The 27817-nt window shown below is 37.4% G+C and overlaps 1 protein-coding gene across 3 annotated transcripts; it reads left to right on the top strand.

Annotated features, from left to right (window-relative positions):
- Nucleotides 1–1586: 1586 nt before the first annotated feature.
- On the top strand, nt 1587–27186 carry TMX3 (thioredoxin related transmembrane protein 3). Of its 3 annotated transcripts, none has more exons than XM_061448882.1 (15): nt 1587–1748; nt 2013–2067; nt 5641–5680; nt 6950–7073; nt 10118–10163; nt 11749–11829; nt 13225–13324; nt 13533–13610; nt 16817–16883; nt 17768–17866; nt 18393–18450; nt 19290–19343; nt 19661–19717; nt 22483–22612; nt 23218–24231. In XM_061448882.1, exons 1-15 carry the CDS (start codon nt 1703–1705, stop codon nt 23293–23295), a joined length of 1113 nt encoding a protein of 370 aa, XP_061304866.1. In that variant the 5' UTR covers nt 1587–1702; the 3' UTR covers nt 23296–24231. The 3 variants fall into 3 exon arrangements, with proteins under 3 accessions (XP_061304866.1, XP_061304863.1, XP_061304865.1); XM_061448879.1 differs by lacking the exon at nt 23218–24231 and adding an exon at nt 24729–24850 and having other exon boundaries at nt 1589–1748; XM_061448881.1 differs by lacking the exons at nt 1587–1748; nt 2013–2067; nt 5641–5680; nt 10118–10163; nt 23218–24231 and adding exons at nt 24821–24889; nt 26035–27186.
- Nucleotides 27187–27817: the final 631 nt, after the last annotated feature.

Genomic DNA, 27817 nt, shown 5'->3' with positions numbered 1-27817 from the left:
ATACAGAAAGTGAAATGCTGTGGAACAGAAATTCTTGGTATTAAGTGAATAATTCTCATAGTTTATCCAATTTCAGCAGCTCATTAACATCTAATGTTAGCAGCTCCTTAGCTCTAATGAGGGGCAGGGGAAGAGAAAAAAAGAAACCAACAAAACCAGTTAAATAGTCTGATCAAGGTGTGTAATCACAGAACCATAGAATCAGGTAGGATTGGAAAAGACCTTTAACATCACCAAGTACAACTACTGCCCCAGCCACTGTCATCAAGGCCACCACTAAACCATGTCACTAAGGGCTTCATCTAAAAGTGAACACTTCCATGGGCAGTGATTCCACCACTTCCCTGGGCAGCCTGTTCCAATGACTGATTACCCTTTCAGTGAAGAAATTTTTCACTGTATCCTGTCTAAACCTTCCCTGGGGCAGCTTGAGGCTGTTTTCTCTTGTCCTATTGCTTGTCACTTGAGAGAAGAGACCAGCCACCTCCTTGCTCCATGCTGCATAAACTTCCAGTGAAATGCAGCTAAGAAAAAGATAAGTCTACCATAGGCAGAGTCAGATACTTCTGAACTGTAATGTGAGCTACGGCACATACTTTGAGGTCTCGACTTCTTTGTCGGCCAATGGCATGGTAGCTGGCTTTTCCAAAGGGCTGGACAACTCTGGGGGGAGGTCATCACTATACAGTTATGGCCTAGTGAGAAAGGTAATGAACAGCCAGTTAATTTTTATTGTTAGAGGAGCACATGTACCTACATAAATGTAGATACATGCATGTGTACACACATGCATACGCAAAGCGGCCCAAAAGTGAGGCAACTACAATGTGAGCTGCTTGCAGACCCTATCATTAGGAGACAGTGAAAAAGTGTTTCATGATGTTCAGAGGGAACCTCCTGCGTTTCAGTGTGTGCCCATTGCCTCTGGTCCTGTCACCAGGAACTGGACAGAGCTTGCCTCTGTCCTCTTTGCACTCGCCCTTTCAGGTACTTGTGCACATCTCAGATCCCCCTCAGCCTTCTCTTCTCTAGGCTGAATAGCCCCAGACCTGCTGAACTGTTTAAGAGAGGTCTCTCAGCTGGATTACCTGCCTTGTGGGACCTGCAGATCTGTACTCAAACAAGGCATTTGAGAATACCAAGAACAGAAACAGGCTTGAAAGAACGAGGAAAGCTGAAGAGAATGATACAGTCATTAGCAGGAAGAAAGGCCGTGTTTTTCATAAACGTGCTGAAGGTGGGTTCCTGGCATCAGTGTCAGTACGTGGCGCGGGATAAGCTCTACCCATGGGAACAGCTGACAGCATAGCAGATGGCACGCGTTTTTCTAAAGGTGTTGAAACTAAAGTCCCTCCCCTAGGAGTCAGAGCACTGATTTTATTGAATTCGAGTCCGGTGGGCCCCACCTCTGGAACTCACTGGAGATAGGACAAGGTCCACCCGCGCCGCGGCACGCCACCGAGTCAGGGCGTCACTTGAGCCACCCCCCTCCCTCTTCCAAGGGCGCTTTTCGGCGGCACGGAAACCTCAGAGCCACCGGCGGACACACCACCCCCAACACGGACATGAGCAGCCTCAAGAACCACAGGCGCCCGCAGCAGCTACCGCCCCCTGCCCAAACCTTCCACGCCTGCGCAGTGCGGAAAGGTCGGCATCGCGGAGCGCAGCTTCCCCTTCCGGCCGCGCAGGGGCTCCTGTCAACATGGCCGCGGCGGGTGGTCGGTGGCGGTGGATGCTTTGGGTGGCAGGTAAGTGTCGGGCGACCGCTGTGGCCTGGTGGGCTGAGCGGGGGGAAGCGGTGGGCTTCGGAAGAGGGAGACGGGCCCAGGGGAGCAGCGGGCAGTGCTGAAGGGGGGCTGGAGTTGCGGGTAGTCTGGGGCTGTGAGGAAGCATCGGAGGCGTGAGGGGAGTGGGGAAAGGGAACGCAGGCGGTGAGACTGTAAGCCGGCGTGGCTGAGCACCCCCAGCTTCGGTTGCAGGTCACTCACGGAACGTTTTTCCTTGCCTCGCAGTGGTTGCACATGTGGTGGCGTCAGGTACCGGTTTTGTGGAGGATCTGAATGAGTCGTAAGTATGGGGTATCTTGCCTTGTGACCTAAATATTTGGGATTTTGCTGGTGGGAGACCCCAGACTGACAGCTTTATGCAGCCTGTGATTGTCAGGAAAGCTACATTGGGAAAGTTTGTCTTTTTCTTAGCAGGAACGGCAGAAACGTGTGTATTTAAGAAGGTGCAATTTATAAAGCTGAGGAGCATGCTGATTTTGCAGTGTGTTTTTTTTTTTTTTTTTGTTTTTGGGTTTAGTTTTTTTTTTTTTTTTAAATTGCTTTTACAGATGCTGCTGCCAAAAAAGTTCTCAATCTTTCTTGCTCTTTCTTTCCTTTTGGTAGAGTAAATGTCTTGGTGGATTGATGCTCACCACAAATAAAACCTGACTGCATTTAACCGGATTCCTCATTAGTTTGCTGCGTAGCTGCTACAGGGAACTGGGAGAACAAGTATACGTGCATTCATGCATGGCCGGGAAAGGAAGGGAAAAGGAGGCGTGCAGGACTAGTTCATGGCTGCTTGAAGTGCCAGTTATATTTCACTGTAAAAAACTGCTTTGATGACAGATTTAGCTCTGATACTGTGGAGGTGTTGAAATAGGTAGTCCTGCCCATAGCTTGGTGGTGTAGCGTGATTGTTTGTGAACTGCCTTGCTTTGGCAGTTTCATGGCTCCATGCTTCCTCTTCCAAATAAAAGCTAATGTTCTGAAAATTAAAAGAAGTTGTTTTTTTTTTTTTGTCAGATTAGAAGGTTGATATAAAGTTCTACAAAGCAGCACAATTATTAGAGTTGAAATAGAAGGTATAGAAAATACTACCTGCTAGGGAAGTAGGAGGTGGCATTACGTGGCTGCTTTGTGGTAAATTTAAGTCAGTCAAAGGCAATGTTTTCATGAGGGTGCAATCTGTGATAAATTACATCCTAGAGCCAAACAGTCAGAAAACCATTCACTTTTTTACCATATTGCTTATTCAGCTAGAGCAGATAATCATAGGATCAAATGAGGTGCAGAATTATAGGGGAGAGAAAGGGAGTGTGTGAAAGGGGTGCATCAGCAGTTCTGGCTGGTGTTCAGTGTGTAGTGAAAAAGTGAGGTACAGCACTGCTTAGACTTGATTTTCAAAGCTTGTTTTTGAAACATGCCTCATATTTTCAAGGGCTAGGGATAAAGAGGCTAAGTGAATAAAATAGCATATCACATTTCCACAGGTATAAATTTAAATGTGATTGCTGTTTTGGAATGAAGAAGCATAATTCTGTAGTCACATAGCTTTTTTGAAATAGCTGGTAAAAAAAAATCCTGGTTTAGAACATGTGGATTTTTTTCATCTACAAAACAGCCTGTATTTGCAGCTGGGATAAGAATTGAATGGTGAGTTGTTCTTGACAGATTTGTTTTTTTGTATTTGTTGTTTTGGGGTGTTTTGTGTTTTGGTGGGGTTTTGTGTGCGTGTTTGTTTTTTTCTTTTTTTGTAGCTAATAGGCAAATGATGAAAAAGGTCAGGAAAACATTTTTTAAAAGAAGCTGGGTGCAGTGATTGGTGAAAGTTTCAGGTATTCTGTTTTATAGGTATGAGTATTTTGTAGATAACATTATGGAGTTTTTGCTGTTGCTGAGAACTTTGGGGTTTATGTGAATTTTGGTAGTTGCAAACAATGCCTACTAGAACAAGGTGCTATAGGTGCTAAGTTATAGATATAGGAAAACAAGTAGCAGAGAAGAGCCATCAGAGGTGCAGGTTATCCAGCATCACCCAACTGGCTTGTGGGCATGCAAAGAAAGAGCTAGGGTTCCTATCAGCTTATGCTGACCTCGCTGCTGGCTGCCTCAGATCAGTACTGATCTTGTGATACTTGCTGACTTGTTCCAGTGTGATAATGAAACAGATAAGTAACCTAATTAATGCGGGAAATATTTTTCTGTCTGTGAGGATGTATTTGTGGCTCAACCCAGGGTCTGAAGCATCAGAAACTATGCAAGGGGGTGAGAAGAGAGGCAGGGAGAAATAGAGATACCAGCTGGGTTGGCTGAAGGCCCTTTGGATTATGATGTCCGGTTTGTGTCATGGTGGCTTCTTTTAACTGTTAATGATAAAAGTGGGATGCATGGCTTAAGTAGAGATCGAGGCAACATTTGATCACATAGTGCCAAATGTTGGGAAGTTACATGTATTTGACACAAATAATATTGTATCTTATATCCTGATATCTTGTGTTATCCTCTTGTGATGTTGATAGAGGATACACTTTCCACAAGTATGATTGTCACTGTGTCAGCTAGGAGACAGGACTGCATAAGACAGTTAAAAAGAGACTGAAATTTTAAGGCTGGGAATGTATTTACAGGGTCTAGAAACAGCACCTTCAGAATATCCTAAAATACCCATTTGTACAGAGATTTTAGTTTTAATTCAATGGTATGTTGGACTTTCTTAATGTTGTCTAATAATTTAGTCGCTGACATTACCAAAACTAGAATGAGTTTAGATGTGTTGTTTTTTTTTCACATTTTAGTTTCTGAGGAAGTTGATTAAGTACGTGTTTTTAATGAGTGGTACACCTTGGCAGTTAACATTGTGAACACTACAGTATTTTTTTGTAACATCTTGGGTCAAAGCTACTAAGCTCCGTTGGAATATTATGCCTTCAGACATTTCTTTCCCTTGCTTTCTACCAGTTTTGTAAGATTCTGATCTAACTTTCTCAGTGCTTTAATGCTCTTTGCAGTCTCCCATAACAGTCATTCTGTGGCAGGGAGAGGAGAACTCTTCTCTTGTAAATTCTTCTTTGTAAATTCTTCTCTTACAAACCAAAGATGATACTCTAAATTGAAGCACAGCCCAGGATCTGATGATTCAGTAGCTGCTTTCTGCCTCTTGCATCATAACTGATTATTTAACATTGTAATTGGAAGTTAGCTGGAGCTTCATTAGAGTTCCCAAGAGATTCTAGACTGTAACTACTTCTTTGATTATCTCTCTAGTACTTAAGGCAGTGAAGTAGATTTAGAGTGAGGTGTTCAACTAAGCAATATTGTGACTCAAAAATGCTCCTTTCCTGTAGCAGTTTTGTTTTAGTTGTTGCAGATACCTTTTCTGCTCTACAGCAAGCTTTGCAAACTTGGTATGACATAAGTAAAATAAAAAAAGGTTTGACTTTACCAGTGGATTGATCTATAAAAATGCATTATTTTCTAAACGGTCAACAAAAGTATTTAATGTAACTAGAACAGCTGCAAAATATTTCTCCTTAGATTCCATATCCTAATCAAACATCTTCTGTGTTTTCATGTGTTTTCTGATTAATTACTTTTTTCTGGCTTGGGTTTTTTTGTTTGGTTTTTGTCTTGGCGAATAGTTACAGGAACCTAGTTGGTGCAACTGTGTATGTAGCATCAGGTGCAGGGGCAATCTTAATTCTGAAACATAACTATTTCCTCCTTCTTACCTCCAAAGAAAGAAACAAACCAGGATTTTTATATCTATAGTTTTGTATCAACTTAATTATATATTTTTCCTGTTTCACATATGCATTTCACTTATTTATTTTGAGATTTATAATATAGTGATTTCTTTTTTTTCCCTTTCCAGGTTTAAAGAAAGCCGTAAAGATGATATTTGGCTCGTAGATGTGAGTATATGAGAAAAATGGGAATACCTGTTAGTGGAAACCAAAACACAAAAAATTGTACAGTGCTACACTGTCTATAGTAAAGCTGCTCCATCATTTGGAAAATCATTTGTACATGGTGCAGAAAAATTACATGACAGTAATTCTTCTGACAAGATCGGTAAACAGTGGGTTTGTATTGTTCAGGATAAAGCAGGAATTATACTGAGTACTGGATGCAGTCAGGCTTCATCCTATATTTTACTGTCTTTTAAAGAGGAAAACAGATTGCCTAACAGAGTCAGGAGATGATAACCTCTGTTCAGAATTTTTACAGTTTCATTCTGTAGTTATACCAACTGATTTGTGTTCTACATGTTTGTAATCTAGCACTATAACATCAAATATACAAGGAACTTCTTTTACTTCTCTAATATATTTGAAAAGATTCAGTGCTCCTTATTTCAGAAGCAGGACGTTACTGGAAAGATTGAGCATGTTTGGGAATGAGATAAAATTCTTTGCAACTCACATAGGCTCTGAAATTCCCAAATTGTCTACTTCAGTTTTGAGATTTGAGTCAGGAAACCTATGTATGCTAATTCAGAATTAATCAGTGCTGTATAGAAAAACAAAATCCAACTTTGTCAAGTTGTGACCTGATCTTGTTACACCAAAATACTGGTATCTTCCCAATTAATTTCACTGAGGTTTTGCAGCAAGATGTATTCAGAAAGATGAAATGAAGTCTTTGAGTTCTGCTTGGCTGTGAGAAAACAGATTGATTTTACAGTGTGCTTATATAAAAGTGGTTGCTGAAGAATAGAAATCCAGAGGGCAGCTTGGGGAAGTGTGTATACATATATATGTATAGTGTTTCCTTTGGAAGAATAGTGTTCCCTTGTTGGCAAGTAAATTCGTATTCCTGGATAGATTGATTACATGATATTTTTTTAAAAAAGGGAAAATATTCACAAGTAATAAAAAAATGTTACTGCACAGTCTATTTTTAAATAAGAAATAATAAGACAGCAATTGAATGTATTCTTTTCAAACTTGTGCTTTCATATGAAAAGTAGCACCAAATCAGAAGAGCTCTGTTTGTCACTCCAGCTTTGTCATTAACTTGCGGTTTTATAAAGACTCGTAAGAGCACCACGACTGGAAAATAATCCTTGCTAATGTATTCGACAGTTAATCATAGAATCACCTTCTCTTAACTGTTTATCTTAATTAACTTTTTTTTCCTCTTTTTTTTTTTCCTCTTCTTTAAATGTATTTGCTTCTCAGTTTTATGCACCTTGGTGTGGCCACTGCAAGAAACTGGAGCCTGTGTGGAATGAAGTGGGTATAGAAATGAGAAACATGGGCTCTCCAGTAAAAGTTGGGAAGATGGATGCAACTTCCTTTTCTAGTAAGCATGGTTTGGTGAGGGGTAATTTCATGGCACCCTCTGTTTTGATACTGTTCTCACTTTTTTTTTGTTAAGTCATTCTTCTTTTCTGTATTGTAGAGAACAGTTTCCTGATCTTTTTCTCTCTAAAAGTGACAATGTGCTGTAGTGTGCGTTTATCACACTTCTGTCTGCTTGTGTGGGAAATTCTGACAAAGGGAAGGTAAAAGCTTTTGAAAGATCTGCTTCTGATATACTTCTTAAAGTACTGTTATACAGGTTTCTTTATGTGGTGTGTCTCTTGACAACATGCAATTTTAGGTTCTCTGTATTACTGTTGAAGAGCTTGTGTTCTTGCTGTTATTCTTTCCAGGTAATTGTCCCTTAAGATGTTACACCAAAAGCATGCTTAAATCACTGAAGTCATTACATCAGTGTCAAGCCAATTTCTCCCCATGTTTCTCTGTAAATGTCTTGTTGAAGAACCAATTTCAGCTATTTTAATGCTTTCTTCTTTGATGATGCCTTTCGTATGTACTGACCTTTGCAGGGAAAAGCCAAAATGTTAGCTCTTCAGATAATTGGCTTAGGTAGACATAAGAGGATTGTTGCATTCTTAACATCATTTTCTTAGTTTTAGCATGCTTTTTTATTGTCATTTCATTTAAATCTGTGTTAAACCAAGAGGGTGTTTAAGAGGGAAGGCACAGGGGGAGCAGTGTGGACCAAGTAAGATCTGTGTGTAATAAAACTTGGTTATTACAGGTAACGTTTTTAGTTAATACACATTAAAACTGATTCTTCAGAATTTTTATATTTGCATAAATATTATGCAAAATGGTTTTTTTTCAGTGATATTCCAGTTCTTCTGTGATTATATGTAGCAGAGTTTGGTCTTTTGAGATCAGTTTGATCTTGTCTCAGACACCAATTTGTTGTATGTAGTTTTTCTGTAAAACAACAGAAGTTTTACCTCATGTTTCATCTTGAAGATACACTTTTACTAAAGAAAAATTAGTCTTGTTTATTAAAAATAACAAGATTATGCAACCAGGTAACTTCAAAATTGGGAATAGATTTGGTGGATCTCTAACATCCCAGTCATATATATATAAAATTCTAAATTATATAAGTTGTATAAACTCTTGAAACATGAACTCTTGAAAAATGAAACATTTGCATCTGTCATGCTGATAATAAATTTTTGTGCTTGATACCTGCAATAGAATTGGCACTTTGTTTTTGCTCTGAAATTCACGTTTGCATATTTAAAAATTACTAAAACCTGCAGAGATTCCTTTGTGCCATGGACATGTTTTTCTTCTCAGATTTGTTACCAGTTCTATGAAGAATAGAGTCCAATAAATCTTTTGAAATAGTTTTGTGCTTTTATTTCCAAACTGGAGATTTTACATCTGAATATGAAAACCTCAGTCAACTCTGCTTAATGTCTTCCCAGTCTAAAGATTCTCTGAAATCAATTAGTAATTCAGTCTTGAGAATATCAGAAGGAAATGCAGCTGAGCACACACACAATTAGGAAGGAGCTTGAATGGTTGATTCTGCATAGTTTGTGTTCCTAATATGAATGTGAAGTAGTGTGAAAAATCTGACCGTTGGGTAGCTTGTCATCAGTGTTGAGATCACAGCAGAACGTGTAAAGCATCCAGTAAGTGTTGCCTGTGGTAGCTGTGTGGAAGGAGGATACAGCAGTAACATCAACAGAACAGTCACCTGGTGTGGTATCTTGAATTTTCATAGGGGTTAGCCTCAGAAGTCCACCGAATGTGATCAAAAAAGAACATAATTGCTCCTGTTTGCCTTTATAGGCAAACATGTATGCATTCTTCATATCAGGAAGCGGAGATGATGATGTAAATAAGTAAGTCACTTCCATGATGTTGAGAGGACATATTAACTGTCTGTTGACAGCTCTTGTGATGGGATGTTCTAATACACATTGTAATTCATTCTAGTTCTGTGTGGTACAGCTATGAGGGAAAAGGATCAGAATCAAATCAATCCTAATACACATCTTTCTTAGATTGGTCTCCTTTGATTAAGATGCCAGAATGTGAGCTGGTAGTTTAAATTGTAGTTCTGTGCAAATAGGATTTTCACCCAACTTTAGGGTTACAATTTCTAAACTTTTATTCAGAGCCCTGCACATAAGTTCTCCCACATGTGCTGCTCTGGCATGTGGTTGTTAGCTTCAGAATGTTTATGTTAGAAGTACTGAATCTTGATGCATTTTGAATGTAGGGGTTATTTTTCAGTTGGAATTGCACAGGCATTGTCAGAATTTTAGATTTTCTAAAATTTTTTTTAGCCTTTTTTGCATCCTACTTAGTTTACTTCTGGAAAATACTGGATAGTGAAGTTTAAGGTGGCAGTTGCTGTATTCACAAATGGAAGGGCAGTTGCAAGTTGTACTGTAATAGGAGCAAGAGATAAAGTTTTAAACATGAGGTGGGGAAAAAAGTTCTGGAATTGTTTTTTTTTTTTTGCCACTTCAATAAGCAGCAGGTAAGTAACTGAATGGCTAGAACCTATTTCTGGTGAAGTGGATGACTGTAGAAGTTTATCTCTGCAGAATTTGCTTCAAAACCTGACATTTTAGTAACTACTACTACTGCAGTTTTGTTTTACCCATTACTGTAGCATGTAAGTAGTTAATTGTCTTTTATATTTCTTTTAAGTGTTAGTATTTACAGCTGTACATCCATGGTGCTTAATTTTTGTCTCTGGTGCTACTTGTATGTGTATTTTAAATGCATATTACCTTCAAGTGAAAAGTGACCAGGCATGTCTATTTAGAGGATTCTTAGGCCATTTGACATATTAATTGAGACCCTGTGCTGGTACTCTGCAGTACCTCTGAAAGAGGTCCGAAATTTAATGTGTCATAACAGCAGCTTCTTGAAAGCACATAAAATAATTCCTGCTCAATTAAGTGGTAGGTTTTTCATTTATTTATGTGGCTTCAGTGCTAAATTACGTTTAAAAATTAAGGTAAGAGAGCAAGAAAGCCTTCATTTACTTTGGCATTAACACGTTTCTTTCAGGTATTGCATCTGAATTTGGAGTGCGAGGCTATCCAACAATTAAGCTGTAAGTTGATGCTTCCCATTGAATTTCTAACACTTACCTCTCCTATCACTGATTTCATGACAGTAAAATACATACTCCTCTCGGCTTAAAAAATAATAATGAAAAAAAGTAAACCACATAAAAGCCCCCAAAACAAAACCAACCAAACAAAATACTCCACCATGTCAATGTAGCATCATCTTTGTTTTCTGCTGGATTCCATGGCTTTGAAATTCAGCAATCTCAATCAAGCATCTTATTTAGAAACAGAATTCTTAAAGCCAGGTTAGCAAATTTGGAATTCATTTAACTGCTGTTTGCTGCGCAAATTTTAAAGAGTGTGTGTATAGAAATATATATTTCAAATATATATTTACTTACATATATTTTTATTTATGTAAGTAAATATACGTATTATATATTCCTTATATATGTAAGGAATTTTATACATCAATTGATTTTTACATCTTCAGAGTGATTCAGGCAGTAAGTGCATACCTGAGTCTTCCTGTTAACCTTTACTAAGTTGCTGATTGCATTTTCTTATTTTTAATTGCCTCTCTTCTCTTCAGTGTACCTGAAAATCTTAATTAAATTATAGTAGTGGTTACTGCATAGGATGAAGTGTGAAAGCAGCTGCTTGACGAGAGAAGCATATGTAGATTTTTTTAATTCATGTATTTAAAAGCAAAATTAATGAAGGACAAAATTTATATTGCAATACCAGTTCATAATAATGTATTTGCTTATAACACATATATTCCAGCACAAGGTAATATTAAATGAAGACTTAATTTTGAGTACTTTTTACTATTTACATACTAGGTTTGCTAGCAGCTTTTTGTTTAAGGAATTAAGTATTCATAATATAAAATAAATCTTGTCAAGTTTTTTGTTTTTTTTTTTTTCAAAAAAAACAGCCGAGATGTTTAGCTTAATATTTAAGGATGAAAAACTTTGTTGACATACAGAAGCATAGAAAATTCAGATTATTTTTTTTCCTATGAGTTTGCTAAACCTGCATGGATTCTTATAATGCAAGTGTGCTACATCCCCTGTCAGCAGTGTACAATAAACTGACCAGCACTTCATGAAAGCTTAATTTAATACATAAATTAAGAAAGTTTTACAGGTCATTTGATACTTTTCAATTATTTTTTAAAAAATGCATTAAAGAAGCTTATATACTTGTCTTTCACAAGGCCCAATTCCGAATCTGCTATAAATACTGAATGTTTGGGGTTTGGTTTGGGTGTGGGATGTTATTTTTTTGTGGTCACAAGCAATGCTCCAAATGATCTGTGTGTTTACAAAGTAAATGAATGCTGTGCACTAGAAAAAAATAATTGTAAAAGAATTTTAATTATTGTTAGAAGTCAGTAAATCAGATATCGTGTAATTAAATTTTACTCCATAATTGTGTTGTGTTGCATCGTTGAGTTTTATATTTTGCTGACCATTTATTTTATCTGACTGTGAAAAATTACCTTGCTTATTGCTTTCTGAAGGGTGACTTTAATAAACGTGTGAACACTGAGTAATTCTACATGTGCAGGTATAGTTAGGTTGATTTCAGTTCTGTTCTTGTGTTTCCTATTTTACCTAGCTTAAAAGGTGACTTGGCATACAACTACAGGGGACCTAGAACCAAAGATGATATAATAGAATTTGCTAATAGAGTGGCAGGGTAAGTATACTCCTCTTTGATTCAAAGTGTGCTTTGGATCTTGTGACTTAAAACATAGGATTTTGAGCTGGGCCAAAAATTACATCTACTTTAAAAAGAATGAGATCGACACGAAGTTAAAACCAGTATGCATTATACATGCAGTTTCTTGTGAGGTTGTTGGTGAGTGGCATGGAGAAAGTAAGTAGAGTATGGCTAGTCCCCATCCCTTCTTTACAGTGCAGTAACTGAGGGCTTTTCAAAGCAATGGAAACTAGGAAGAAATTAAACTCATGGAAGCCAGAAACAAGAATACTGACCTAAATGCTGGCTGATAGATGTCATTGCTAAGACAGACCGTTTAATACTGAAAAGTTATCTCGGCTTAATGCATGCTTACGTATCTGAAAAGTTGCAGCAATTGGCAGTGTAAGGAAATTGCTTTTACAGAATGGTTCACAACCCTATTGGCTTTTTCTTCCTTCCCTACAGTAGCCTGTGGCTTTAATATGTTATAGACTGTAATCTTCAGGGAGAAAATCACATATTTTTCCTTCATTCTTAAATATAATTAAGAAGCATTTATATAGGTACATGATATTAATTATTGTTCAGAATTCTGGAGTTTAGGAATATTGGTGATCTCTAATAATTTACCAGAATTTTGTAGGAGTATTTATTTCTAAGATTTTCTATCTGCTGTGCTTAGAATTTTCTGTCTCAAATTGTGGCTGTGAAGACCTTATCATGGCCTTTCAGTATATAAAGAGGGCTTATAAGAAAGATGGAGAGAGACTTTTTACCAGAGCCTGTACTGACAAGACAAGGGGCAATGGTTTTGAATTGAAAAAGGGTACATTCAGATTGGACATAAAGACGAAATTCTTTACTGCGAGAGTGATGAGACACTGGAACACAAAGAAGTTGTGGCTGCCCCATCCCTTGGAGTGTTCAAGGCCAGGTTGGATGGGGCTTTGAGCAACCTAGTCTAGTGGAAGGTGTCCCTGCTCATGGCAGAGGGTAGTTGGAACTAGATGATTTTTAAGGTCCTTTCCAACACAGTCCGTGATTCTGTGACCAGTAAATGGTGTGCACAATTACATCAAAACAGCATTTTTTACTAAGGTGTTAATTTCATATTTAAGTGTGCTATTTGAGAAACATAACAAATATTGCGTGTGTGTGTGATTTTGTTTGGTTTTTTTTTTTGAGGTTTTTTGGTTGTTTGCTTGGTTGGTTTTGAGGTTTTTTTTTTTGTTTTTTTTTTTAGTTCAAACTGAAATAACAAATCGGGAAATCTAGTTTTTTTAAGAAATAAAAAATCCCAATATGGTATTGGGGGGGGGGGGGGGGGTTGTTTCTTTGGGTTTTGCACCTTAGAAACTGATTTTATTCTTTCTTTTTCCTTCCTCCTAGACCTCTTATCAGGCCACTTCCTAGCCAACATATGTTTGACCACGTGCAAAAGAGACATCATGTACTTTTTGTGTATGTTGGTGGTGAATCTCCTTTAAAGGTTTGAAGCTTGACTGAATAAAGTTACTTCTTTTGACTATTCACAGATGTAAAGTATCTTCTCATAGACTGAAGTACATGCTTGTAATATGCGCAATTTTTTCATTTTTATTGATGTGTTTTTACAATCTTGTGTCATAACCGTATTTTCTAACTACTCTTTGAAGATAAGGTATGTTACGAAACTTCTGTTGCTTCTATTTTTGCAGGAAAAATACATTGAAGTTGCTTCAGAACTCATAGTTTATACATACTTTTTTTCTGCCTCAGAAGATGTGCTGCCTGAGGTAAGCTGTCTCAGTTCCTGCCATTTCTGCAAAAACAGAGTAGTTCTCCTCACATGTAATTTTGCTGGTTTAATGGTGCAGAACTGGCTTTTAAGTTGTGAATGCTTCATCCAAGTTGTGAATGCTCCATCCCTGGCAGTGTTCAAGCCCAGGTTGGACAGAGCCTTGGGTGGCATGGTTTAGTGGGAGGTGTCCCTACCCACGGCAAGGGGGTTGGAACTAGATGATCATAAGGTTCTTTCCAACCCTGACTATTCTATGATTCTGTGATTTGCCTGTGATAAATTTCAAACTAATTGCACTGAAACATTTAATTTTTGAGTCTATATTGGGAAAGAGTGCAAAACACGTTTTGGTCTGTCATTGCTTTGTCTTGGCCAAATTACTTATTCGGTCATATTAATGAAAATAAACAGCAGATATACAGAACTCAACGAGCACCGTATGACCTGCTCAAGAAGTGAGATACTTGATTTTTTTTTTTTAGCCAGTGTAAAGCTGTTGTTGCTCCTACGTTCTTTCACAAACCACTTGTGTAACTAGTTTGGGGAGTTATGGCATGGGGTACCAGTGGGTACCCTAATAATCAAAGAAGTAAGTGAAAAGGTAAGTTCTTTTCACATTGCTCAGTACAGCTGATCAAAACATTAGTTTACCAAGGGCTAGACTGATCCACTCAGTCTACTGGCTACAGAATTCTCATGTGGCATATTGAAGCAAAATAAAGAGGCTTTTTGATTTATTGCTATCTCCAAGTGGGACCTAACTACTTCAGGGCTGGTAACGCATAACTTTGACATTAGTTTGGTATTAGCAGAGTGAGAACTAGAATAATGTATTTTTTTTAGGCACACAGAATCATAGAATAGTTAGGGTTGGAAAGGACCTTCAGATCATCTAATTCCAACCCCCCTATCATGGGCAGGGACACCTCCCACTAAACCATGTCACCCAAGGCTCTGTCCAACCTGGCTTTGAGCACCACCAGGGATGGAGCATTCACAGCTTCCCTGGGCAACCCATTCCAGTGCCTCACCACCCTTATATCCAATCTAAACTTCCCCTGTTTAAGTTTTAGCCCGTTACCCCTTGTCCTGTCACTACAGTCCCTAATGAAATGTTTCTCCCCAGCATCCCTGTAGCCCCCCTTCAGATACTGGAAGGCTGCTATGAGGTCTCCATGCAGCCTTCTCTTCTCCAGCCCCAACAGCCCCAACTTTCTCAGCCTGTTTTCATACAGGAGGTGCTCCAGTCCCCTGATCATCCTCGTGGCCCTCCGCTGGACTTGTTCCAACGGTTCCATGTTGTTTTTATGTTGAGGACAGCAGAACTGCACAGAATACTCCAAGTGAGGTCTCAGAAGAGCAGAGTAGAGGGGCAGGATCACCTCCTTTGACCTGCTGGTCATACTTCTCTTGATGCAGCCCAGGATATGGTTGGCTTTCTGGGCTGCGGGTGCACACTGAAGCTCATGCTCATTTTCTCATTGAGCAGCACCCCCAAGTCCTTCTCTGCAGGGCTGCTCTGAACCTCTTCTCTGCCCAACCTGTAGCTGTGACTGGGATTGCTCTGACCCAGGTGTAAGACCTTGCACTTGGCATGGTTAAACTTCATGAGGTTGGCATCAGCCCACCTCACAAGTATGTCAAGGTCCCTCTGGATGGCATTCCTTCCCTCCAGCGTATCAACGGAGCCACACAGCTTGGTGTCACTGGCAAACTAGCTGAGGGCGCACTCAATCCCACTGTCCATGTCACGGACAAAGATGTTGAACAAGACTGGTCCCAACACCTCATAATAAATTCTGTATTGTTAGATTTCCAGAAGTCTCGTATCAAAAGCTAGCTCAGTTGCTGTTTACATTGCAGCCCCAGCTGAGCAACAAAAGTACTGTTCACTGCTTTAGTGGAAAGAGTGTAAAAGGCTGGAACAATTTGAGATCCTGTGATCCCAGCAATGTAAGCAGTGAGCTGTTTTTCCCACTGAATGTAATTTCCCACAAATATCATTTAACATGAACTAGTGATGGTATGCAACATTCTATGGAGAGAAGCAAAAATCTTAGGAAATTAGTGGTTGCTAGTCGTAATTAGGCTTTGCATGATAGTATTCACTACTGGGCTTTGTTTTGTCACTCTAGGTAACCTTGCTCCATGCTTCAGGTATCTTTTGCAAGCTGTAAGCTGCACATAGCCTGCTTTTGCCCTTTAAGGAGGCTAAGCTGTGTTTTCAGCAAATGAGAGAATGAAGTATCGTCTAGAATTACCACCTTTTTGCTCATTCATATGACCTGTTACATTATAAACCTACTGCTTTTACATTTATTTCCAAGAAAGATAATGCAGAATGATTACAGAAGGCATGTCATTTGGAAAAGCACTCATGATACTGTTCATGTGTTTTCCAAACATATCAGAAGATCAAGACAGTTCAGCCAACATCACCATCAAAAATAAGCTCATAATGCAGTCCTTTCTTAACCACAAATGCTATTAGAATTTTAACTTATCATGGTAGCTAGCAGTAAAGAATGGATGCAGCATGTCTTCTCTGACAGTTACTGAAAACATGAGCTGAATAAGATTAAATTCCAAGGGAAAAGTTTCTGCACACTGTATTTCTGAGGTGTTTTTTTTTCTTTAGTGTGGTGTTAACCATCCTAGCTACTATATTGCAGGCATTCATTGTTCTGTTTGCCTAAATTAGGGCAATTTGCAGCCCTGTCTGCTGAAGCTGTGTCTATATTCCTGTCATCCTGAGCCGCAGGACATACCCCAGATTTAGTGGGACATGTAGTCAGTGTTACTAGTTTACTGTACAATATTGACTGTCCGTTTAGTAGCAGTAACAGTATGATGGATATGCTGACAACAGCACAAATTGGGAGCAGCAAGCGTGATTGGTAAAAACCTCAAGTTATGGTCTCCTATCTAAAGTTCGTGTCCAACCAACAAAATATTCTTCCTGCTACTGTAGATACTACTAAAAGCCATGCTTCATTTAAACTTTGTGAGACCTACCTCTCAGAAACATTTTTGAGTTACTTTTTAATACACAGAAGCTGATACATTTATTTTAGTAAATGCAGACAGAAAACATTTAAATGTACTTTGAGATTTCCCCCATGGACTACATTTCCACGTTTAAAGATTTTTTGTTTTTTTGTTTAAAAATCTTTTACTCTTCCATGGTTTAACCTGTTCCAGTATGTGATGTTGCCTGAATTGCCTGCTGTTGTGGTCTTCAAAGATGGAACTTACTTTGTTTATGATGGTAAGTAGTGGTTTGTAAATCAAGCAAGTTAGGAATATGCAGTATAAGAGACTGGATAAAGTTATATCTGCAACTGTTAGGATTGGGTGGAAATTTTAAGAGCTTATTGTAAGAAAAAGATTTAACAAAATCCATTTCAGTGCTCTGGCGTTGTCTACTGTTTTGTTTTGGTTTTCTTCCCCATAGTAGGGGAATGGGATGCAGTTCTATGACAAGCTTTATGGTAGGAATTACTTGCTATGATTTTTAGACAATTAATTGTTAGCCTGAAGTTACTGATAATTCATTCTATACAATAGATTTATTCATCCTATACAATAGGATTAAACACAAATGTATTTAATTAGCATTTGTGTGTGTGTATATGCATCATACATATATATGTTTATATATGTTTTTCTTTTTCACTTGTGATTAAGATCTAATTACAGTGGTGTTGGTGGTATGTGCTAGAATTTGAGTCATTACAGGTTAAAATACCTGGTATTGGAAACTAACCTTCAGTATAACTGACTCTGAATTTACACTCACAATGCTGTTAATGCATCTAATTTTTCTTGATTTCTTTGTATTTCATTTAAGGACTCGTTACAAATACTGCAGTATTTTCGTATCTCTTTACTTTGAAACGATGCACAATTATCTTGTAAAATAGTATTGTTTATCCTTGATTTAGGAAAAAAGTCATTAAATCAGCTTCTCCTGCTTTGCTATAATACTTTTTGTTTGACAATTGAAAATAACTGTAGAAGTTTTAAAACTTAAGAGGAATTGGGGGAAATGTGTGAGATCTTGTCTTACAATAATAAAAGGAAAAAATACAAGAAAAAATAAAGTGCCTCTATAGCCAGAATGATTTTTTTTTTTTTTTTTTTTTTTTTTAGAGTATGAAGATGGTGATTTGTCGTCCTGGATAAATAGGGAAAGATTTCAAGGTTATCTTCACGTAGATGGCTTCACACTATATGAACTTGGAGATACAGGTGAGATGCTGCTATCACTAAACTTTCTGGCATCTCTTGTACTTAATGCTTAGAAAAGTTAAAGAGCGCTAAGAATGTGTTTTTGAAATCTCAACAATTAATCTTGGAGCTAGAGTTGATAGTGCCAGTCTTTTTTTTTTTTTTGATATTGGTGAGATCTGTTCTGTTGTCTATAGGCTTCATGCAAGGCCTGCACTAGTCCTTTCCTCACAGCATAAAAATTAGTGTGTCTAATCCTGTAGTAGTCACAAAAAATTAGTAGGACTTTCAATTTAAGAGCAGATGAGGTTTTGCATAAATTACATGGAATGTATGTGGTATGGCATTAAGCCATATCTTATTTTCAGTACCTTTAAGAAAACCACATTTGGGCAGGTAGAAGAGGCTATTTGTTACAGCAGTTGGTTTATACTTAAAACTAATTGCCCTCCCTGGAGAGTATCTGATCTTCTAGGTTGGAATATTTTTCATCTGAGAATGCGTGTTTCTCTTTAAGTGGTTTCAAGTATTTTATTCCTTATTTTAGGAAAACTTGTGGCTATTGCAGTCATTGATGATAAAAACTCTTCAGCGGAACATACCAGGTACAGAATTGAGTATTGGTGTCACTGTGGGAGAAATGTGCTGGTATGACGTAGAGAACTTTGGAAGTTTCTTAAATGTTAAGAAATGCTAGGTTACATGAATGGGTTTAACCTGTGGATGTTCTCTAATTTCTGACTTTACCCTACTGAATTTATTTAATTTATGGCTCTGTTGAAGAACGTGTGAGTTCAATGAGATTGTGGGAGTTCCTGTATCGCTCTACTGCCATTTGCTAATGAGGTCACAGGAGCAAACAGTGATCACATAGCTTTTTTAAGCTGTTATATCACCTTTTAATCATAGGTAAGAGTACTTGAGTTCAGATGACTTTGGGATGAACTTAGTTTAAACCAGTGGCAGTTCCTCAGCTCAGTTGCATTAAAAATTAATTTAGTCATGCTTATATATTAGTTGTCTGTAGAACTTAAATTAGGAAGGGGCATTTTCAATTGGGTTGGAATTTGCTGAAGAGACTGAGAGGAACATACCTTCCCCTGTCATTCTCTGGTTGCATAGATGAGTAAGAAAATATTGTTCAAATACTGTATATGCTATTTTCCCAGACATCTTTGGATTTTCTTCAAAGTGCTGTATCTTCAGATAGCGTGAAGCAGCTTGACATCTGTCTGTTTTTCTTCTGTTGAGATTATGTGGTAGATAGTCTTTCAACCTTTAGAAACCAAGCAAGATCAATGAGGTTTGTTTGTTAATGGAACAGGGGATCCTTAATGCTGATGAGGTACTATTTGCTGCTTACTGGTGAAATCTCCATGTTTATTGTTTGTATTTTGACAGAGTATATCCTGGATTAATAACGTTACTTTTTTTTTCCATCCAGACTAAAATCTATTATTCAGGAAGTTGCTAGAGATTATAGGGATCACTTTCACAGGTAAGCAGACATGGTACTATAATATCTTAAGTGAACTTCTGCATTAATCTTTTTAAGACAGCAGTCATTTTTTTAGTTTTACATGACAAATGTTAGAGTGCTTGCTTTTATATTTGTATAGTGGTATTTTATAAGACCATTCCATTAATTATGTTGTGGGATGCTGTTTGTTTTGTAGATCATCAGTTTGTCAGTTATATTGCTGAGTGTGTGCTCGAATCTTCAGTTATCGGAAAAAAAATTAAGGAAGAACTTTGCTGAAACTCGCTCTTCTTTTTTCCTTTTCATCAACCTGTTTTTCACTGCTTCTCTTACAGGGATTTCCAGTTTGGCCATATGGATGGAAATGATTACATTAATAGTTTACTAATGGAGTAAGTAAATTCTTAGTTGAATATTCTCTCTTCTCTTGAACTTGTTGCTAAATATATTTTATTGAAAACAATCTTATGAAGAATTCTTGCCTTTTGTGCATTTAGAGGAAAAATTGTTGTCTTCAGAATTCAGCATATAGCCTAGTATCAGTTGTTTGTTAAATTAAACTGCATAATTTAATGGTAGAAGTTTGGCTTATTGATAAACTGATAATGGTGGTAGACAGGGCTTCTTTTAGGTCTGCTTTAAATTTTTCTGTTAGAACTGTGTGGGTTTTTCCTTCGTTAAATTTACAATGCACTAGATACGTAAAAAGTTATGTCAGTTTGTAACAGGAAATGTAAATAGTGGTTACACATTAGCTATGTTTTTTTTATTTCTGGAGAGGCACATTTCATCCTTGATGCATTTTTAAGACATAGAAGTATGTTTCTGCAGAGAAGCAGCATCAAATGTGTGGAAGTTGCTGTCCACACTTGATATGTACACGGTACATTTTGAAATATATAAGTAATTTAGCAAGCTGCTTGACATTTGCCCTTATTGTTATCCTTGTCTAAAAATGCATGGAGAATTAAGTTGCTTGGCATTTACAGTTCACTACTCTGGCCTTTTGAGTGAAAGAAGGGAAAAACAGAGGTCGGTATGCTAGCTCTAAGTTTTCCAATGGACAAAGCATGTGTTCATGCCCCTAAAGACTCTGAGCTTCAAGGGGCTTCAGGAGGCACGAGGTCTATAGTTCTATGTAGATTAACACCTGAATACAATTAATTTAAAACCAGCTGTCTCTCAATTGAAGTTTAGTGATGTGATTGATGTAGTGCTTTATAGCTGCCAAAAGTGAGGCCTTCCTCACTTCATTAATTGCATCTCTGTTGCGGGCTGTGATGTCAGACTATCAACTGAGCTGTTTGAGCCTGTTCTTCTGACAGAAAAGTGTTTCATTTTTTTTGTCTATGTGAGTAAGGGAGTTGTTTTGCTGATCCAACAAAACCCTTAAATGTCTTCCTATGTATTCTGCTGAGTACTAGAACTGATGTGAAAAGAAGCAGGGCAGGCAGATGAGGCCTTCTTTAGGAGGAAGAAAATGAAGAAAAAGAAGATAGAATTGCCACTTACAGCAGTAGTGATCTGTTGGCAAGATTGAGTTCAACTGGATTGTTTAACTTAATCTGCAAAATGCCTGATTTTAGAATTTGTAGTATATAGAAAGTTGCTGTTAAAATAATTAGAAGCTTTTAATTATTTTTAAACAGAGTGTGTACGTTTCCAGTTTAAGTGGGAAGTAGCAAACGAATGCAGCAAAATCTGTTCACTATTCAAAGTAGCTGCTTTTCATGTGGCAACTTGAGTAGTTCGAGGTAAAACGCATTGTGAGGGCTTCAGTTTTCCACCAGATGGCAGCAAGTGGAAACAGAAAAAAACTGAATAGTGAGAAACCTACTGCACAATACTTTCTTACTGTATAGGTGCACATAGGAACAAATCCTGTTTCTTCACAAGGGACAATATTGTATGTTTGTGGGGATAGAAGTACTAGTCCTTGAAAAGTAGTACACTTTTGAACTTTGCTGTAACTCCATTAGTAGACGTTGTAATTTATCTGTCTCTTCAGAAGGATGAACATGCTTTTGTTGGATTAAAAATTGTACAGTTAAAACTATGCAGAAAAGAAGAAAGCAGACTGTATTTTACTGAAAGCAAAGATACACCTTCATGTAAGCTAAGGTATATAGCATCATTGGAATGTCACCTATAGGAGTATGTAGAGTATTAATTCCTCAGCTCTTTGAAGAAACGCATTAATCAATTATCATGAAATAATAGCCACAGTTAAGGCTGAAATCATCATCAGTATTACATGGATTACCAATACATGTGGATGGGGCACTATTAGACAAGAGTGAAAATGGAGAAAAACAAGGTTTGCATTGCTTCTTTGTGAAGGAAAGACACCTAGTATTTAAATACATTATTGACATAACACCAGAAAATTGGCAAAGTACAGGAGATTTTTTCTCTTATTTAATGTATTTTAAATCTTCCTTGTTAAACAACGCACTTATTCAGTGTTAAATTTTCCTAAGCTTGATCTGATTTTGAATTTAGGTCTGCTTTGAACAGTAGTTTATACTGGTTTGTCTCCAGAGATAATTTCTAACAAGTTTTTTTGTTGATTCCCCCTCCCCCCCAGCTTTATTTCTTTCTGATTCTGTGATACTAAACAATGCTTATGCATGTGAAAGTCAACTGCTGAGTAACAGTTATTTAAAAACTCTGTAGCTCATCTGCTATATCTAAAACAGATGTAGAAAAACTTTGACTGGTGTGGCTCATTCTTTTGACTTGACAGGTAGAGGTTGACTGATAGAGCTGATCAGTTGTACCATACTGCATGGGATTTGGATTATACTTTGTGCACTAAAATACTTAACGTGTACAAATACAAGGCTACTATCTGTGATCTCTTACTAATTGGCAGGTCAAAAGGTACCTGATTTGCAGTCACTATGGGTATGTAAAATTCAGGAAGATTGAATAGTGTCACTGACACATGTGAAGGAAAAGACAGTAATGAGAAACATGCTTGTACTGTTCAGCTGATTCTCTTCCCCCTTCCTTCTTGCCTTCAGGGAACTGCTAAGGAACACACATGAAGTGAAGGTTAATGGATACCGTTTTAAATGATATAGGAATTATTTGGGTTGCAGTGTTCTACACAGTAGTTCTTTAAATATTTTAACTATCTGTTTTTTGTTTCCAGTGACTTGACAATCCCTACTATTGTTGTATTGAATACCTCCAATCAGCAGTATTTCCTACCAGATAGGCATATTGAGAACACAGAAGACATGGTTCAGTTTATTAACAATATCTTGGATGGTACTGCTGAAGTAAGTCTTCATTGTGACTTGGAATATGTTAGTTGGTGTTTATTTCCATAGATGCTAAAGTAGGGAAAAAAATTGGTTACTCTGTTATGCCATGTATTTTATCTTCCTGTCTTGTCTGTCTTCCTCTGCTATGTTCTGTCAGTGAATTGTGAATTCCTGAGTTGTGCCGTTGCTTGCTGTTCTGACTGCAGAATCTCTTGGAGAAAGCAACCTTTTTTTTTGTTTATAGCATAATGTTAGATGAGTTCTCTTGATATTTCTTTTACAGGTGTCATTGGTAAATAGCTTTTTATTCATTTCCTGGTTTGCTTTAAACATATTTCTTATTTTTTTTTTCATAACACATAATTAAGCTCTACCCTTTCTTTTGGGCAGTAATTAATAAATCTAATAGCTTGATGAATGATAGGTTTAGACTCAAAAACTAGTGGTATATTTGCTTTGAAAATTACAAAGAGACACAAGATTACCCCTTTCTTTCTGCCTAAAACTAAAATGAGCTGGGTTTCGTTAAAACAACAACATTAATAGATCAATCTGGAATTGATGGCTTGGACAGTTTCTTACTGTTGGCAAAACAAACTTGGGTGTGCTTATTCCTGCAGTGTACTGTAAGATGGACAGAAGGCTTTGTTATGTGGATGAGGGGGGGGATCATGGATCAGAGGTTTCATGTGTGGTGATGGGGCATGAAGTGGGGCTGTGCTAACAAATCATTTGGCTTCCTCTTGAGAGAAGCCTATGTTGGTTTAAGCCCCAGTTCACTGTATATTGCAAGCTTACTGTTTTGGCTGAATCCCACTTTACTTTATGTCAGCAGTTTTAGGTCATCAGGTGGTAATGATAATAATGCTGTAGATTGTTCAGTCCTATGTGGTACATTGGTTTATTTAATCTGACAAATTGATGTAGCAACATAATATAGGTGGGGGTTTTTGCTATTCATTACTTGTCATGCTTCTAGTTGGAAGGTGAGAGGTATTCCTGTAATTTAATTGGTGGTTCTTTTGTTCTTCAGTTCTCAGTTTTTTAATGCTTTAATTGCATTGAATTATGTTATCAACACCTAATTTGCTCTATTAAACATACCCTTCAGGTTGAAATAACAAATGACATTGGTTTGTTTGGTTTTTGACTTTGAAGAAATTCATTTGTGATGCCTTGTTTTTTCTGACAGTGTCACTTAGGTCTTGCTACCTTTTTGTTTCCAGTATTTCAGCTAGAATTATTAAATGTCTGTCTAAGCTCACATCTGTATCTATGCGAAAGTGATAATGCAAGACAGACAATACAGAATGTGACTTCATTTAAGCTTAATTGCATCTGTAGACATAAACTGGCATTACTTTGGCTACATTCAGGCCTAAGAAATTGTGCAGCTGTTGAATGACAGTCTTCAAAGTAAACAAGTAACATGATGCAGCATTTCTGAGCCACAGTGAAATTTCTGAGAGGTGTAATATTTTCCTCTTCCCTCCTTTGGGAAGTGTTGTATTATCCACCTTGACTTTATTGTCATTTTCTGTATGGCTCTATAAGTAGCTTTCTATGAGTCTGTTTCATCTTTGTGGACGTTTTTGTAATTTGAGGGGTTTTGGCCAGCATCTGGTGCAGTTCAGTTGACTTCCAAAATGTAGGTTTGTTTCTCTGTAAGCTCAAGGCGGATGAAAACTGGTCCTCTTCAACAGACAAATTGCTTTGTTATTTTGAAGACTGCTAAATTAGATGGCAGTGAAGGTATAGTCTGTCATCGCTTGATATGAGTTTTCTTTATTATGCCTTTCTATCTCCATGTTACTTAATGCCTAGACTTTTCTAACAGCTTCTGTTATAAATGATAAATAGATATAAATAAATCTATAAATAGCTGCAGGAAAGTTCAGAAGATCATTGCCATTTTATAAATGTTACATCAGGATAGTTGGTAGTTTCTGTTAGTGTTCCTTTATGGTAAGAGAGTGGAGTGCCAGTCCACTGCTTAAATTTGCACTGATTGTTAAAACAATTGTGAGAGATTTTTTCATGAGACTACCAAGATGTTTATCCATGTGTGAGAACTTGGAGCATCTGGGCATCCTGAGATGCAAGAATAATTGCTTTTCATTTCCTTCTAAAGGGACTTAAGATTGCAAGGTCTGAAGAATGAACTTTTGGAATCATAACTGAAAAGTGTCAGCAGTTTTGACATGGTTCCATTTGAAATTTCAGGCACAGGGTGGTGATGGACTTCTGCAACGAATCAAGAGAATAATCTATGATGCCAAGTCTACTGTAGTGGTGAGTTTTATTTTTCATTAAACTAGATGGTGCCATTGTCAGTCAAAATGTATAGAAAAAGTTTGTTTAGATATACATTGTGCATATGTTATAGGTATGTGTACATGAGGTATAAGCCAAATGAACTTCTTGATTAAAGTTTTTAATAATATTTTCCAGTGTGCTAAATATTCAACATACATTAGTGTCTTCATTTTCCATTCCTTTTCTGTATTGGTCTGGCACTTATTTTAAGGATAGAACAGGGAGGATTCAAAATCTTTTCCTTGACTCCTGTGACATCCTTTCACTGAAACTGATAGCACTTCTGTGTTCTGAGAAATGTTAGCGTTTAAGTCGAATGAGCTAGAGCATAAGGGAATTAAGTACTACACTTTGTGTAGCTTTAAAGAAAATATTTTTATCATCTTTCTCATAGGTTAATTATGCTTAACAGAGTTTTGTTGGGAAAATGTACACAAATCCATTTCTTCACTTGTTCTACACAAGCAAAAAACCTATGCTGTGGATTCAAATTGAAACTTACATGTTTCTATCAGTGTCTTCAAAACTTCTATCAACGTGCAATGTTTTCTGAAACTAAAAGTCCATTCTCCTAAGCCATTAAACTACTGCTCAGTAGAAAGCTGTCTAATAACAGCTGTGGAATGTTTCTGCAGATCCCTTATTACTCAGACTAATTTTTGAGAATGAGACACAAAGAGATGAAACTGGTTGCTTCAAAATGTTATTCTAATACCATTAGAACAATTGTTTCTTAAGCTTCAAATAATTAATTGGATATACATTTGGCATGTTAACATTAGCTATCCCAATGCAACATTGTAATATTTGCACTTCCAAGTCTTTTTTTTTTTTCTAATGAACTTAGAGTAGTAATTATTAAAATGAGGATAACTCCTCCTTCCTGAGGAGAAAAAGAAACAAACAAAAAACCCCAAGCAGCCACCACCAACAAAAAAACACAACAACAAAACTAAGCAAAAAAAAACCACCACAAACCAACCAAACAAAAACCACCAAAACCAAACCTGACTGTAATTTTTGATGTTTCTGAATAAATACCCAGAGTAATAAGAGAAGTGATGTGGTAATTTTTTATATTAACTGAAAATATTTTTTACTTCAAATTTGTGTTTCAACAGTCTGTGTTCAAGAGTTCACCACTTCTGGGATGCTTTCTGTTTGGGTTGCCCTTGGGGGTCATCAGCATTATGTGTTATGGAATCTGCACAGCTGATACAGATGGAGGGGTAGATGAACATGAGGCAGCTAAAAAGGAAAATGGTGATCGGGAGCTCACAGATGAAGGCAGTGAGGAAGAGCAAGAGGAGGAAAAGAATGGAAAATATACAGAACTTTCAGATGGAGAACTGAAACAGAAAGACGTAATGGAAAAGAAAAAAGACTAACCTTTTGAACAAAAGAATTCTCTAGAATTTCCAAATAGACTTATTTATTGAAGGTAGTCATTTATTGATGATCTTCATGAAAGAGGACCTTTTTGTTTATATTATGGTAGTTTTGACTTGCATGTATTCAAATTTTCTCAGAAATTGATAGGTAAAAAAATACGGATGTTCTCTTAATTGTCTTTAACAGATCAAGAAAACGCAATTTAAACTGATAAGATTTGCAGGTACAGTTCTGCACTGTTTTTGTTTTGTTTGGGTTTTTTTTAAGAGTTTTGATTTGTTCATTTTCAGAACAGTGAGATAAAGTTACTTGACCTTAGTGTACATGATGTACTACTACTAAAACAGCCCAAATGAATACTCATTCGTGTAAAACTAAGGCTGAAAATTAAGAAAGGTAAGTTAAGATATCTGTAAAGTCTTTCAGAGCCTGATAGCTGAAGACAACTTAGAGTTTTCCAAGAGGTCACGTTATACTTGTTGCACATAATTTTGGAAAAAAAAAAAAAATCCAAACCACCCTAAACTTTTCTATTTTCTCAAGTGAAATGTAAATTGTTAGGAATTAGAGGACTGTTTTACCATGTAGTAATATAATTGCTGGCAGTCAAGAATGTTTACTTGATATAGGATGTGACAGTTAGATGCTAAATTAAGTCTTATTAGGGCTGTAGCAGCTAAAAATATTGGAAAAGTTCATTATAAAACTTTTAGCCTGTTAAATTGTTTTGTATGAGTGTTTACACAAACTTACAGTGCAAATGATATTTAAGTTTTCTGAATCTGCAGTACAACTTGATAAAGGAAGACAAACACCTTTTATTTTTCAGTAACTTTCTAATGACAAGCTTTTTGAATGGTGTTTCATAGAATCATAGAATAGTTAGGGTTGGAAAGGACTTTAAGATCATCTAGTTCCACCCCCCCTGCCATGGGCAGGGACACCTCCCACTAAACCGTCTCACCCAAGGCTCTATCTAACCTGGCCTTGAGCACTGCCAGGGATGGAGCATTCACAACTTCCCTGGGCAACCCATTCTAGTGCCTCACCACCCTTACAGTAAAGAACTTCCTCCTTATATCCAATCTAAACTTCCCCTGTTTAAGTTTTAACGCGTTACCCCTTGTCCTATCACTACAGTCCCTAGTGAAGAGTCCCTCTCCAGCATCCTTGTAGGCCCCCTTCAGATACTGGAAGACTGCTATGAGGTCTCTACGCAGCCTTCTCTTCTCCAGCCTGAGCAGCCCCAACTTTCTCAGCCTGTCTTCATACAGGAGGTGCTCCAGTCCCCTGATCATCCTCGTTGCCCTCCTCTGGACTTGTTTCAACAGTTCCATGTTGTTTTTATGTTGAGGACACCAGAAGTGCACACAATACTCCAGGTGAGGTCTCACGAGAGCAGAGTAGAGGGGCAGGATCACCTCTCTTGACCTGCTGGTCACGCTCCTTTTGATGCAGCCCAGGATATGGTTGGCTTTCTGGGCTGTGGGTGCACACTGAAGCCAGCTCATG

This window comes from Pezoporus flaviventris, unplaced genomic scaffold (assembly GCF_033815535.1).
Source record: "Pezoporus flaviventris isolate CSIRO_AGI_PZ_B2104156 unplaced genomic scaffold, CSIRO_AGI_Pfla_v1 ptg000007l, whole genome shotgun sequence".
In the NCBI taxonomy this organism is placed as follows: domain Eukaryota; kingdom Metazoa; phylum Chordata; class Aves; order Psittaciformes; family Psittacidae; genus Pezoporus; species Pezoporus flaviventris.
Note: the sequence above shows the minus strand (reverse complement) of the source record. Positions and strands in the feature narration are given on the sequence as shown.